The sequence below is a fragment of the Rhinatrema bivittatum genome, chromosome 7, assembly GCF_901001135.1.
Source record: "Rhinatrema bivittatum chromosome 7, aRhiBiv1.1, whole genome shotgun sequence".
NCBI lineage: Eukaryota > Metazoa > Chordata > Amphibia > Gymnophiona > Rhinatrematidae > Rhinatrema > Rhinatrema bivittatum.
In genome coordinates this window covers 136,682,655-136,695,202 of record NC_042621.1, presented here as the reverse complement: position 1 = coordinate 136,695,202, position 12,548 = coordinate 136,682,655, and the positions used below count along the sequence as shown (strand labels likewise).

The following is a 12,548-nucleotide window of genomic DNA, read 5'->3' as shown; positions in this document are numbered from 1 at the left end:
TAAAGGGCAGCTCGCCTCATTCTTTTGTCTCATGGTGTTTAGCCAAGAGACAAAAGAACACACCAGACAGCACGATATTTTTTCAGGGGAGGGGCACCACTACTGCAATGACACCCCCCATGATAGTGGGATCTCTCCTGGCGGGGGTAGAAGGTAACTAGAACCAAAAAGTTACTAATAAGGGCCAAGAGTAACAGATAAGTATGAGGGGGGGGGGGAGTGTGAAAGCTTGCTGGGCAGACTGGATGGGCCATTTGGTCTTCTTCTGCCGTCATGTCTGTTTCTATAAAACATTACAGCTTAGTGCATCAAGGGGTTAGCCAGCTAAGTCATCTAGCTAACTCTGAATATTGGCGTTAAATGGCTAACTTTGTAGGCTAACTCAACTCCTTCTAGTCATGCCCCTGGAACACCCCTAACTTATCCTGCTAAATTCTACCCATCTTATTAGCCACTAGAATTTAGCTGGTTAAGTGCCCAAATATTCATTTAACTGACTAACTTCTGAGTTAGCTGGCTAAATCCTTTTAAATTGGACCTCAGTACTTTCTGTTAACCTGGGCTTGAACTTACAAATACAAGATTCATCAAGAAACAGGGTTAAACTTATATACTGCCTTCTTCTAACCAAGCAGTGTACAAAATAAAAAGTACAAGAAAATACAATTAAATTACTAATCTAAAAATTCATCAGTTAAATGCAATTATCAAAACATATCATAATTCAATTCATAATCAGAAAATAATATCCTAAAACTCAACAAAATCACACATCCTACTCTCACTAAGGAAGGGGTTAAGTGGATTCATAATAAACATAATTATAGAAAAGCTAATAAATATAAACATCATTATCATAATTCATCCCTTTACCAGCCATTTTTATTTCACATCTGAAGTGTTCAACAAAAAAAAAAAAGCATGAAGAAATAAAACAGAAGAAGGTAGGCTCTGATTTATTTATTTATTTATTTATTTATTTATTTATTTGTAGAGTTTTATATACTGTTATTCGGTAGAGCCATCATAACAGTTTACAAAATATGCAATTATCATGCAAAATATGCAATTAGCATACAATCAAATGGAGTTAACATGGTAGTTGGGAACAGTAGAGTATTGTGAACAGTAAACATTTTTTCTTAGTAGTTGAATAACAGAATAGTGAGAGCATTTTCAATGAACTTAATGAATCAAGTGAGAGAGCAGGGAGGGGTGAAAAAGGAGGGTACATCCGGAGAGCATGAAGAGCAGGATTATGCTTGCGAGTTCTGTTGAGGGCTGGGATGATCAGGTGTCAGATAGTTAGAATAGAGTTTGCGGAATAAAAATGTTTTTAGGTCTTTTTTAAATGTTTTCAGGATGTGCTGGGTCCTCAGTTCTTTGGGTAGGGTGTTCCAAATTTTGGGGGAGACAATGGAAAATGCTCTTTCTTGTGTAGTTGAAAGATGAGCGTCTCTTAAGGTGGGGATATTTAAGAATCCTGCGTTGTTAGAGCGTAGGTTTCTTTGTGGGTTTTGGGGGTTATGTTTAAGCCTTTTAGTCCATGAAGATCATCATTTAGGATTTTATGAATGATGGTCATTGATTTGTAGGTAATTCGTGCAGAAATAGGTAGCCAGTGAAGAGAGGATAAAATGGGTTTTATGTGTTCGTTTCTTTTTTTTCCTGTAAGAATTCTGGCAGCTGAATTCTGCAGTATTTGGAGTGGTTTGAGGGATGATGAAGGGATTCCAATAAGCAATGAGTTGCAGTAATCGAAGGTGGAGAAAATAAGCAGCTGCAGGACGGTTCTGAAGTCAGAAGGGTTGAGAAATGGCTTTATATGTCTTAGTGGTAGTAGCTTGTGGTATCCTTCTTTCGTTATATTTACTATGTGGGATTTGAAAGAGAGATCAGCATCGATGGTAACTCCAAGGTTCCTGGTATGTGTGGTAGGGATTATTGTTATCATTTGTTTATCTAGTATTGTCAGGGGTGGGGGAGTTGGATTGGGTTTTTTATCCATGAATATGATTTCAGTTTTGTCAAAGTTGATTATGAGTTTCAGGGAGTTTAGTAGATGCTTGATTGAGATAAGTATATCTGAGGTTTTTGGTACTACATTTCCCTATTTTATCGTTAAAAAAGGCTATCCCAAGTATTGTGGGGTTTTTTAATCTCTCAATAAAATTTTATTTCAATGTCCTTAGGGCTCCATTTTCTTCCCACTCCCGGATGGAACAGGCCTGTATTACCTTCTCCAGGGCACCTCAGAACCCCCAAAGACTTCAGGGAACATCATCCGTGAGGTGCCATGCAAGACATCATACAATGAGCTCCTAACTGTCACAAACTGGCTGAACAGGTCTCAGAGGTGAAAAATTTGGAGTGGAAATAATAATTGCTTGAGTGGGATTGGCATCACCTATATCCATTGCTATTACCTATTTTTTTATCATAGAACAAAAAGAGGTAACCTAGTGGTTAGAGTGATGGATCGGGATCCAGGATGCTAGAGTTCAAATCCTATTTCTATCATTAAAACTTCCCATGAACTTGTGCAAGTATTTTTTTTTTTATCTCCCATTGCGTTATGTACCTAAGATTATAACCTCATTGGATTGGGGATTTATAGCAGCATGAAATGTTTTGAATAGCAGAGTAAATGAAATAGTTGCAAGGGCCCTGGACTCAGAAGTTAAATTCCACTAACATAGACTGTTATTAGTATCACATGTGTGGTGTGGCAAAAGCAACAGGGGTGTAGGAGTAAAGGAAGAGAATGAAAGGACTGGGGGTTACATAAGGAGGAGAGAAAGTAGGAGGAAGAGAGACAGGAGAAACATGGGGAAGGCAAGAGAGAGGGAGAGGAGGGAGAGAAAAGAGTGAGAATACTGCATTTGACTGGGAGGAAGGAGAGGAGGGAAAAGAGGAGGAGAAAAGGGAGACAGGACAGATAGGAAGGATGATAGTGAGGGGCGGGAGATAGGAGTAGAGTGTGGTAGAGTGAGCAAAGCAGTATATAACCAATGCATTTTGCTCTGGCAAGTAAATCTCAGAAGAATAATCCCTGCTTATTGACTCTTCTTTCTTCTACAGGTTTCATGTCATTATAGAATTCATAAAACCAGAAAAGTTAGACCCTACAGTTATTGTGAAAGGACTCGACTACCACGAAGTACCAGCAGCTTCCAAGAGAGACTATAAACTCACATTTTTCTCATACAAAGAAGGAGTATTTAATACCAAGGTATAGCACCTGTAGGGGCAGGCACTACCAAACAATGGTTTTGATAGTTGGTTCTTGTTAAATTATCTCATCCTGCCTGCACCACTCTAGAATTTTAGAGTACATTTCATCTTACTTATGTATACAAGATTAAAGGAAAATATTCACCCTTATGTAAGCTAATATAATCAAACATCATGAGCATCCTAAAACAAAGAAAAGGTTCAAAGTTAGAAAATGAAGTGTTATGTTCTCACAGGACAAGCAGGATGGTAGTCCTCACATATGGGGTGACATCACAGGATGGAGCCCATTCATGGAACACTTTTGTCAAAGTTTCTAGAAATTTGACTGGCCCCTACTGGGCATGCCCAGCATGGCACCAACCCTGCAGCCAGCAGGAGTCCCCCTTCAGTCTTCTTTTTTCCGTGCAGCAGTAGCCACGCGGTTAAGGAGCGCCACAGAGATTCCTGACAGGATTTTTCCTCACGGAATTACTACAACTTTTCTTACCCCACAGGGGTCCCTCCTTCAATTTTTTCAAGCCGTGGTACTCCGGTAAGTTTCTACCCGTTTTCAGTCGATTCTCGTTGAGTTTGGCCCTCGTGGCCTACTGGCCGTCGACCGTACTGTGGCTCAAATTTTCATGGCCATGGCGTCGGGGTTCTGTTAGTGCCCGGACTGCAATCACACCATGTCCATAACAGACCCTCATAAGGTCTGTGTAATGTGTCTCGGATGTGAGCACGATGTCCTGACCTGCACCAAATGTGCCCTAATGACACCAAAAGGTCGCAAGGCCAGAATGGAGAAGATAGAACTTCTCTTCCGTGCTCAAACCCCGATGCCGTCTATTGAATCAACGTCGTCAGAATTGGCACCGTCAACTTCGCGCCAGTATCGACCACCGACCGGTGACTGTCCGGCATCGATGACTTCTCAACCTTCAACCACCTCTACTCCCCATCAGGACTGAGGGGATCGTAGAGAGAAACATCGCCACCAACATCGGAAGTCTCGGACCATCAAGGGAGCGAAATCAGCGACCTCGCCATCGTCCAAGCCGCCAAAGAAACCCTGTCCAGAAAAGGCGCCGACTTTTTCAGCGACCAGGTCACCGAGGCAACCCTCACCTGAAAGGGGATTGGGAGCCGCGACTCCGCCTTTAACGTTGGTCCCTTCAGCTGTGCCTCTGCCTCCTTCTTCTGTTCCGGAGCCGGGGCTGCTTGCTCCAGGTCTCCGAGAAGAACTGGACCGGCTGGTTCAGGAGGCCATCGACAAGGCGATGCATCAACTCCAAGTTCTTCCGGCACCGACACCGGTACCGATCGTGGAACCGACCACTGACCCGATTCCGGCAGCGTTGGCACCGTTGCTCGAGGATGGAAGCGCTCATTGCCGCTTTTCCACCGATGGATCCTGGGTCACCAATGATTCCGGTGCCCTCTCCGCTTACCTTGTCATCGGGAGGAGAAACACCGGTCCGCATCCCTCCATCGAGAGTCCTACCGATGGCTCAGCCATCGATGCCGATACGTCCATTGGTGCCATCGATCCATCCATCGATGCTGATGCGTCCGTCGGTGCCACTGATCCATCCCTCAATGCCTGAACCGATGCCTTCAATGCCTTCATCGGTGTCTCCAATTTCCTTTGATTCCTTCGGCGCCTAGACCAGAACCTTCAGGGATTCCACCGTCCCGTCCCCCTCGGGCTCCTAGAGGGGCAGGTGCTGATCCCTACGATACCTGGACAGATGATTCTTCACCAGACACCAATAAGAACATAAGAACATAAGAAAATGCCATACTGGGTCAGACCAAGGGTCCATCAAGCCCAGCATCCTGTTTCCAACAGTGGCCAATCCAGGCCATAAGAACCTGGCAAGTACCCAAAAACTAAGTCTATTCCATGTAACCATTGCTAATGGCAGTGGCTATTCTCTAAGTGAACTTAATAGCAGGTAATGGACTTCTCCTCCAAGAACTTATCCAATCCTTTTTTAAACAAAGCTATACTAACTGCACGAACCACATTCTCTGGCAACAAATTCCAGAGTTTAATTGTGCGTTGAGTAAAAAAGAACTTTCTCCGATTAGTTTTAAATGTGCCCCATGCTAACTTCATGGAGTGCCCCCTAGTCTTTCTACTATCCGAAAGAGTAAATAACCGATTCACATCTACCCGTTCTAGACCTTTCATAATTTTAAACACCTCTATCATATCCCCCCCTCAGTCGTCTCTTCTCCAAGCTAAAAAGTCCTAACCTCTTTAGTCTTTCCTCATAGGGGAGTTGTTCCATTCCCCTTATCATTTTGGTAGCCCTTCTCTGTACCTTCTCCATCGCAATTATATCTTTTTTGAGATGCGGCGACCAGAATTGTACACAGTATTCAAGGTGCGGTCTCACCATGGAGCGATACAGAGGCATTATGACATTTTCCGTTTTATTCATCATTCCTTTTCTAATAATTCCCAACATTCTGTTTGCTTTTTTGACTGCCGCAGCACACTGAACCGACGATTTCAATGTGTTATCCACTATGACACCTAGATCTCTTTCTTGGGTTGTAGCACCTAATATGGAACCCAACATTGTGTAATTATAGCATGGGTTATTTTTCCCTATATGCATCACCTTGCACTTATCCACATTAAATTTCATCTGCCATTTGGATGCCCAATTTTCCAGTCTCACAAGGTCTTCCTGCAATTTATCACAATCTGCTTGTGATTTAACTACTCTGAACAATTTTGTGTCATCTGCAAATTTGATTATCTCACTCGTCGTATTTCTTTCCAGATCATTTATAAATATATTGAACAGTAAGGGTCCCAATACAGATCCCTGAGGCACTCCACTGTCCACTCCCTTCCACTGAGAAAATTGCCCATTTAATCCTACTCTCTGTTTCCTGTCTTTTAGCCAGTTTGCAATCCACGAAAGGACATCACCACCTATCCCATGACTTTTTACTTTTCTTAGAAGCCTCTCATGAGGAACTTTGTCAAACGCCTTCTGAAAATCCAAGTATACTATATCTACCGGTTCACCTTTATCCACATGTTTATTAACTCCTTCAAAAAAGTGAAGCAGATTTGTGAGGCAAGACTTGCCCTGGGTAAAGCCATGCTGACTTTGTTCCATTAAACCATGTCTTTCTATATGTTCTGTGATTTTGATGTTTAGAACACTTTCCACTATTTTTCCTGGCACTGAAGTCAGGCTAACCGGTGCCTTCACCACCTTCTCCTACTGAAAGCAGAAAGTGTTCTCCTCCAGAGGACCTTTCCTTCATAAATTTTGTGAAGGAGATGTCTGAATTGGTTCCCTTCCAGTTACAGACCGAACAAGATGACAGGCATCAAATGATGGAGCAGTTGCAATTCCTGGATGCTCCCAAGGAAATAACCTCCATCCCTATTCACCAAGTTCTTCTGGACCTCCTCAAAAAGAACTGGGAACACCCTGGCTCTGTTGCTCCAGTCAACAGGAAGGCTGACACCACTTATTTGGTACATTCAGCCCCAGGTTTTCAAAAACCTCAATTGGATCACCAATCTGTTATTGTAGAATCTGCCCAAAAGAGGGCAAAGAGATCAAAACCTCACACTTCCTTTCCCCCAGGCAAGGAGCAAAAATTTCTAGATGCTATTGGTCGCCGGGTCTTCCAGGGCTCAATGCTCATCTCCCGAATCGCCTCTTATCAGCTCTATATGACCCAATACAACAGGGTCTTATTTAAGCAGATACAAGACTTGACAGACTCCCTGCCTCAGCAATTTCAAGATCAGCTCCAAACCCTAGTAAACAAGGGTTTTGAGGTGGGCAAGCATGAGATGAGATCATCTTATGATATCTTTGACACTGCTACCAGGGTATCTGCAGCTGCTATCTCAGCAAGAAGATGGGCCTGGCTCAAGTCTTCGGACCTTTGCAATGAAGTGCAGGACAGATTAACTGACCTGCCCTGTGTAGGAGATAATCTGTTCGGCGAACAGATGAAACGAATGGTGGCGGAACTCAAGGACCATCATGACACCCTGAGACAGCTCTCTCTGATGACTTCTGAGTACTCTTCAAAACAGCCTTTCCGAAAAGACACTAAGAAGTCCTTCTTCCGTCCAAAGAAATCCTACCCGCAACCGGCTAGAACTCAGTCTAAGAGACCATTTAAAAAAACCCAGTCTCATCAGATACGAAAACAAAAGCCGCAAGCAGCTCCTCAGCCGGGCCCTGCTTCCGGTTTTTGACGCCTGCATAGAGAACAGCAGCCAGCTTCCGCTGCCTCACATACCAGTGGGAGGTCAATTGTGCCATTTCAACAACAGGTGGCACTCAATCACCTCAGACCAGTGGGTCCTAGCAATAATCGCTCAAGGTTATCATCTCAACTTTCTCTCCATCCCACCGGACTCCCCACCTCTACATACATGGAGAACATCCGATCACGCCATCCTTCTGGAACATGAGGTCTCCCTCCTTCTCCAGTCCAAGGCAATAGAACCAGTACCCTACTCTCAGCACGGCCTAGGGTTCTATTCCCGGTGCTTCCTAATCCCCAAAAAATCGGGAGGTGTTCATCTAATTCTGGATCTACGTGCCCTCAACAAGTACCTCCATCGAGAAAAGTTCAAAATGGTAACCTTGGGTTCCTCTTCTACAAAGAGGAGACTGGCTTTGCTCTCTAGATCTCCAGGACGCATACACTCATATTGTGATAACTCCATCTCATCGCAAATACCTGAGATTTCTGGTAGGCACCAAGCACTATCAGTACCGAGTGCTTCTATTCGGCCTCACGTCTGCACCACGAGTCTTCACAAAATGTCTCGTAGTAGTTGCAGCCTTCCTCAGGACTCAAGGTGTTCATGTCTATCCCTATCTAGACGATTAGTTGATCAGGGCTCCCACTCAGCAAACTGCTCTGTCGGCCCTACATCTTACCTTACACACTCTGATTTCACTAGGATTTCTCGTCAACTATGACAAATCCTACTTAGTCCCATCTCAAACCTTATCATTCATAGGGGCAGACTTGGACACCTTGCAGGCAAAAGCTTTTCTACCTCGACAACGAGCTCTCACTCTCGTTTCTCTCGCACACCAGCTGCAGTCTCAGTGCTACACAACTGCACGCCACTTTTGTTATGTTCGTGGACCCTTGGGCTGGTTGGAACAGAAGATGGAGTGCTGTAGAGGTCCACAGCGAATGTCCCAACCAGGAGGCGGTTCGGAAGCTCGGTGCTGGCTGACACACTAGTCTACGGAAATCCTTTGCGACCAAGGACTAGATCCCCACTGGACGGATGGACGGTGTTGGACCTGAGTGGTAGAAGACTCTTTGCCCTGGAGACCGGCACTCCTCCGGGAGGAGCCCTTAGGAGTCCAGCCGCTGGGACTTTAGGAGATTCACCCTGGAAGCCGAAGTCCCCCCAGGAGGAGCCCATAGGGACACAGCCGCTGGGACTTAGGCGACTTCCTGACAGAGAAGGTGGTCCGGATGCAGGCGCCTCCTGCAGGTCGTGGTTCCGGACGGCTGGCGCCTCCAGCAGGTCGTAGGTAATCCAGAAGTCGGTCCAGAAGTCGGAGTCCAAGAACGGTCCGCAGCCAGTCCAGGGGTCGGTAGCCGGAGAGCGATCCAAAGCCAGTCCACGGGTCGAAGCCGGAGATTGGTCCGCAGCCAGTCCAGGGGTCGGAGCCAGAGAGCGATCCAAAGCCAATCCAGGGGTCAGAGCCAGAGAGCGATCCAAAAGCCAGTCCACGGGTCAGAGCCAGAGAGTGATCCAAAAGCCAGTCCACGGGTCGAAGTCCAGAAGAATCAACAGTGAAGGGAAGGCAGAAGCGGGATGAAGACCAAACCAAGAACGCAGCAAGAACACACCAACTCCAGGAACCTTGTTACAAGGCACTGGAGTGAACTAGATGCAGGGTACTTATACCCTGAAGGCGTCTGACGTCATCCATAGCTGCAGACAGGATTTTCCCGCGCTGGCCCCTTTAAGGAGAGCTCCTCCCTGCGCACGCGCATCAGGGGGCGGGGCCAGCTGCGCCGAGCCGTCAGCATCTCTCCCGAGGAGAGAGATGCACTGGAGGGCCTGCAGGCCCAAAGACGTCCCGGAACGGCCCGGGCCGCCCCCGAGGTAGGTGGAGGGACTGGGGCACGGCCCGGGACCGTAACAGCTTTCTCATCCTACTGGGAAACATGGCATCCTCAGTTCAGGTCACCCCAATGGCCCGCCTAGCCATGAGAGTCATGCAGTGGACTCTTAAGGTCACAATGGACTCAATGCATTCAGCCCCTGTCGACCATTGTCCACGTCACCAACTCATTCCATCAGTCTCTCGCCTGGTGGAAAAATCAGATCAATCTCCTCCAAGGCTTGCCTTCCAGGCTCCAGACCCTCAAATAACTCTCACCACTGATTCTTCCAACCTCGGCTGGGGAGCCCATGTGGCCAATCTGCAGACACAAGGAACTTGGTCTCCAGAGGAAGCCAAACACCATATCAATTTCCTGGAGCTTCAAGCAATCAGATATGCTCTCAGAGTATTTCAGGATCGCCTCTCCAGCCAAGTCATCCTGATTCAGACGGACAACCAGGTGGCCATGTGGTACATCAACAAACAGGGAGGGACGGGCTCCTACCTACTGTGTCAGGAAGCTGTACAGATATGGGCGGAGGCCCTCTCCCACTCGATGAACCTCAGGGCCACCTACTTGCCGGGAGTTGACAATGTGTTGGCAGACTTGCTAAGTCGCGCCTTTCAACCACACAAGTGGTCTCTCAACCCCTCAATAGTGAACTCGATCTTCCAACAATGGGGTTACCCTCAAATAGACCTCTTTGCGTCACCTCAAAACCGCAAAGTAGAGAACTTCTGCTCTCACACGCAGCCAACACTATGAGCCACGAGATGCGTTCTCCCTCTCATGGACATCCGGTCTCTTATATGCAATCCCTCCACTTCCACTTCTCTCAAAGACTCTCGTGAAGTTATGTCAGGACAAGGGAACCATGATCCTGATAGCACCTCACTGGCCACGCCAAGTGTGTTTTCCAATACTTCAGGATCTCTCCATTCGCAGGCACATTCCCTTGGGAAAGGACCCGCTTCTGATTACGCAAAACGACGGGTGCCTGCACCACCCCAATCTTCAAGCCTTGTCCCTGACAGCATGGATGTTGAAAGGTTAATCCTTCAGCCACTTAACCTTTCTGAATCAGTTTCCCGTGTCCTGATTGCTTCACGGAAGCCTTCCACGAGAAAATCTTATTCTTACAAATGGAACAGGTTTCTGTCATGGTGCTCTTCTCAATCCCTTGATCCCTTTACCTGTTCAATCACGAAGTTTCTGGACTATCTCCGGCACTTGCCGGAGTCAGGTCTAAAAACTTCCTCCATCAGAATGCATGTTAGTGCGGTGGCCGCCTTCCATAAAGGTGTCGGGGATGTTCCCATATCAGTACAACCCCTTGTAACACGTTTTCTGAAGGGCTTGCTTCACCTCAAGCCTCCACTGTGTCCTCTGGCCCCTTCTTGGGACCTCAACCTGGTTTTGGGTCAGCTCATGAAACCACTATTCGAGCCTCTCCAATCCTGTGAACTTCGCTATCTCACATGGAAAGTGATTTTCCTTATGGCAATCACTTCGGTTCGCAGAGTTAGTGAGTTACAGGCCCTAATTACCTATCTGCCTTACACTAAACTTCTGCAGGACCGGGCAGTACTCCGCACTCACCTTATGTTCTTGCCTAAGGTAGTATCAGAGTTTCATCTCAATCAATCCATTATACTACCTACCTTTTTTCTCAGGCCCCATTCCAGTCCAGGAGAGCAGGCTCTGCATACCCTTGACTGTAAACGTGCTCTAGCGTTCTACTTAGACCGTACAGCTGCCCACAGGAAAAGCACTCAATTTTTTGTCTCTTTCCATTCCATCAAATTGGGGCAGCCTGTGGGTAAGCAGACTCTCTCCTCCTGGTTAGCGGACTGCATATCCTTTTGCTATCAGCAAGCAGGCATTCCACTTCAAGACCATGTTAAAGCACACTCTGTGAGGGCCATGGTGACTTCAGTAGCACACCTATGATCGGTGCCGCTTCCTGACATTTGCAGGGCTGCCACCTGGAGTTCTCTCCATACCTTTACAGCCCACTATTGCTTGGACAAGGCCGGAAGACAGGATTCCATCTTCAGCCAATCTGTCCTGCATAACCTATTCACAACTTGACGTACCAACACCCTTCCGCTTGCCTGGTAGGGTTCAGAATGCCCTTGGCCAAATTTCACCCCAGTCCTAGTGCCTTGCACACCTGGGTACATTTGGTGCATACTCGGACATCCTCAGCTCGGTACTCACCCATATGTGAGGACTACCATCCTGCTTGTCCTGTGAGAAAGCAAATGTTGCTTACCTGTAACAGGTGTTCTCACAGGACAGCAGGATGTTAGTCCTCACGAAACCCGCCCACCGCCCCGCGGTGTTGGGTTCGTTACGTTTCTTATTTTATTTTTTGGCACTTCCTGTAGCTTTTTAAACAAGACTGAAGGGGGACCCCTGCTTGCTGCAGGGTTGGTGCCATTCTGGGAATGCCCAGTAGGGGCCAGTCAAAGTTCTAGAAACTTTGACAAAAGTGTTCCGTGATTGGGCTCCATCCTATGATGTCACCCCATATGTGAGGACTAACATCCTGCTGTCCTGTGAGAACACCTGTTACAGGTAAGCAACATTTGCTATATCATAAAGCATTGCAGGCAATAGGGTTGCCAGTTGGCTCTAGATTTTCAGGATTGTTAGATCCAATCCTGGCTTTACTCCACTACATGCAGAGACTTGTGGTATTACTTTTCTTAGAGACTATAATAGGGAAACCAGATCTATTTTACATCAGTTTCTGGTGGGGACACTAGATCAGTACATAGAACTTGGTTCCTGTCAAGGGGAACCAAGAGAAAAAACCCAATCTGAACTAAGATTGAAAGAAAATCAGTATAACATGCCTATAAATAAAAAATGAAAAACAATGCACAGAGATAAATGATTAAATGTTGCAATGAAGAATGAAATTTGGGGGGAGATGGTGAGCACAGCACAAAATTCAGTACCCATTGGCTGGTGAAAATATCTACCAAGCCAGTAGACACTGTGATGTAGTGTTCTGTTCGAAAGCAGGCATGCACCACCATCCAATTGTGGTCTGTGAATGGTACCAACCTGATGGCACTGGACTAGACTCGTGACATTAAGTGGCTTGAAATATAGAGCCGGTTGATTTGGGATTGGGACATCACGCCTTCTCTCACCCTTACCCCGAAGATGTCAGGTGTCTC

The 12,548-nt window shown here is 46.3% G+C and overlaps 1 protein-coding gene across 1 annotated transcript in view; it reads left to right on the top strand.

Moving 5' to 3' along the window:
* The window catches only part of HYDIN (HYDIN axonemal central pair apparatus protein), a 1,819,717-nt gene that overhangs the window by 1,742,927 nt on the left and 64,242 nt on the right, over positions 1–12,548 (top strand). The window contains exons 82-83 of the mRNA XM_029609235.1: positions 2,193–2,356; positions 3,082–3,232. Coding sequence (XP_029465095.1) covers positions 2,193–2,356; positions 3,082–3,232 — 315 coding nt within the window. The remainder of the gene's footprint in view (positions 1–2,192; positions 2,357–3,081; positions 3,233–12,548) is intronic.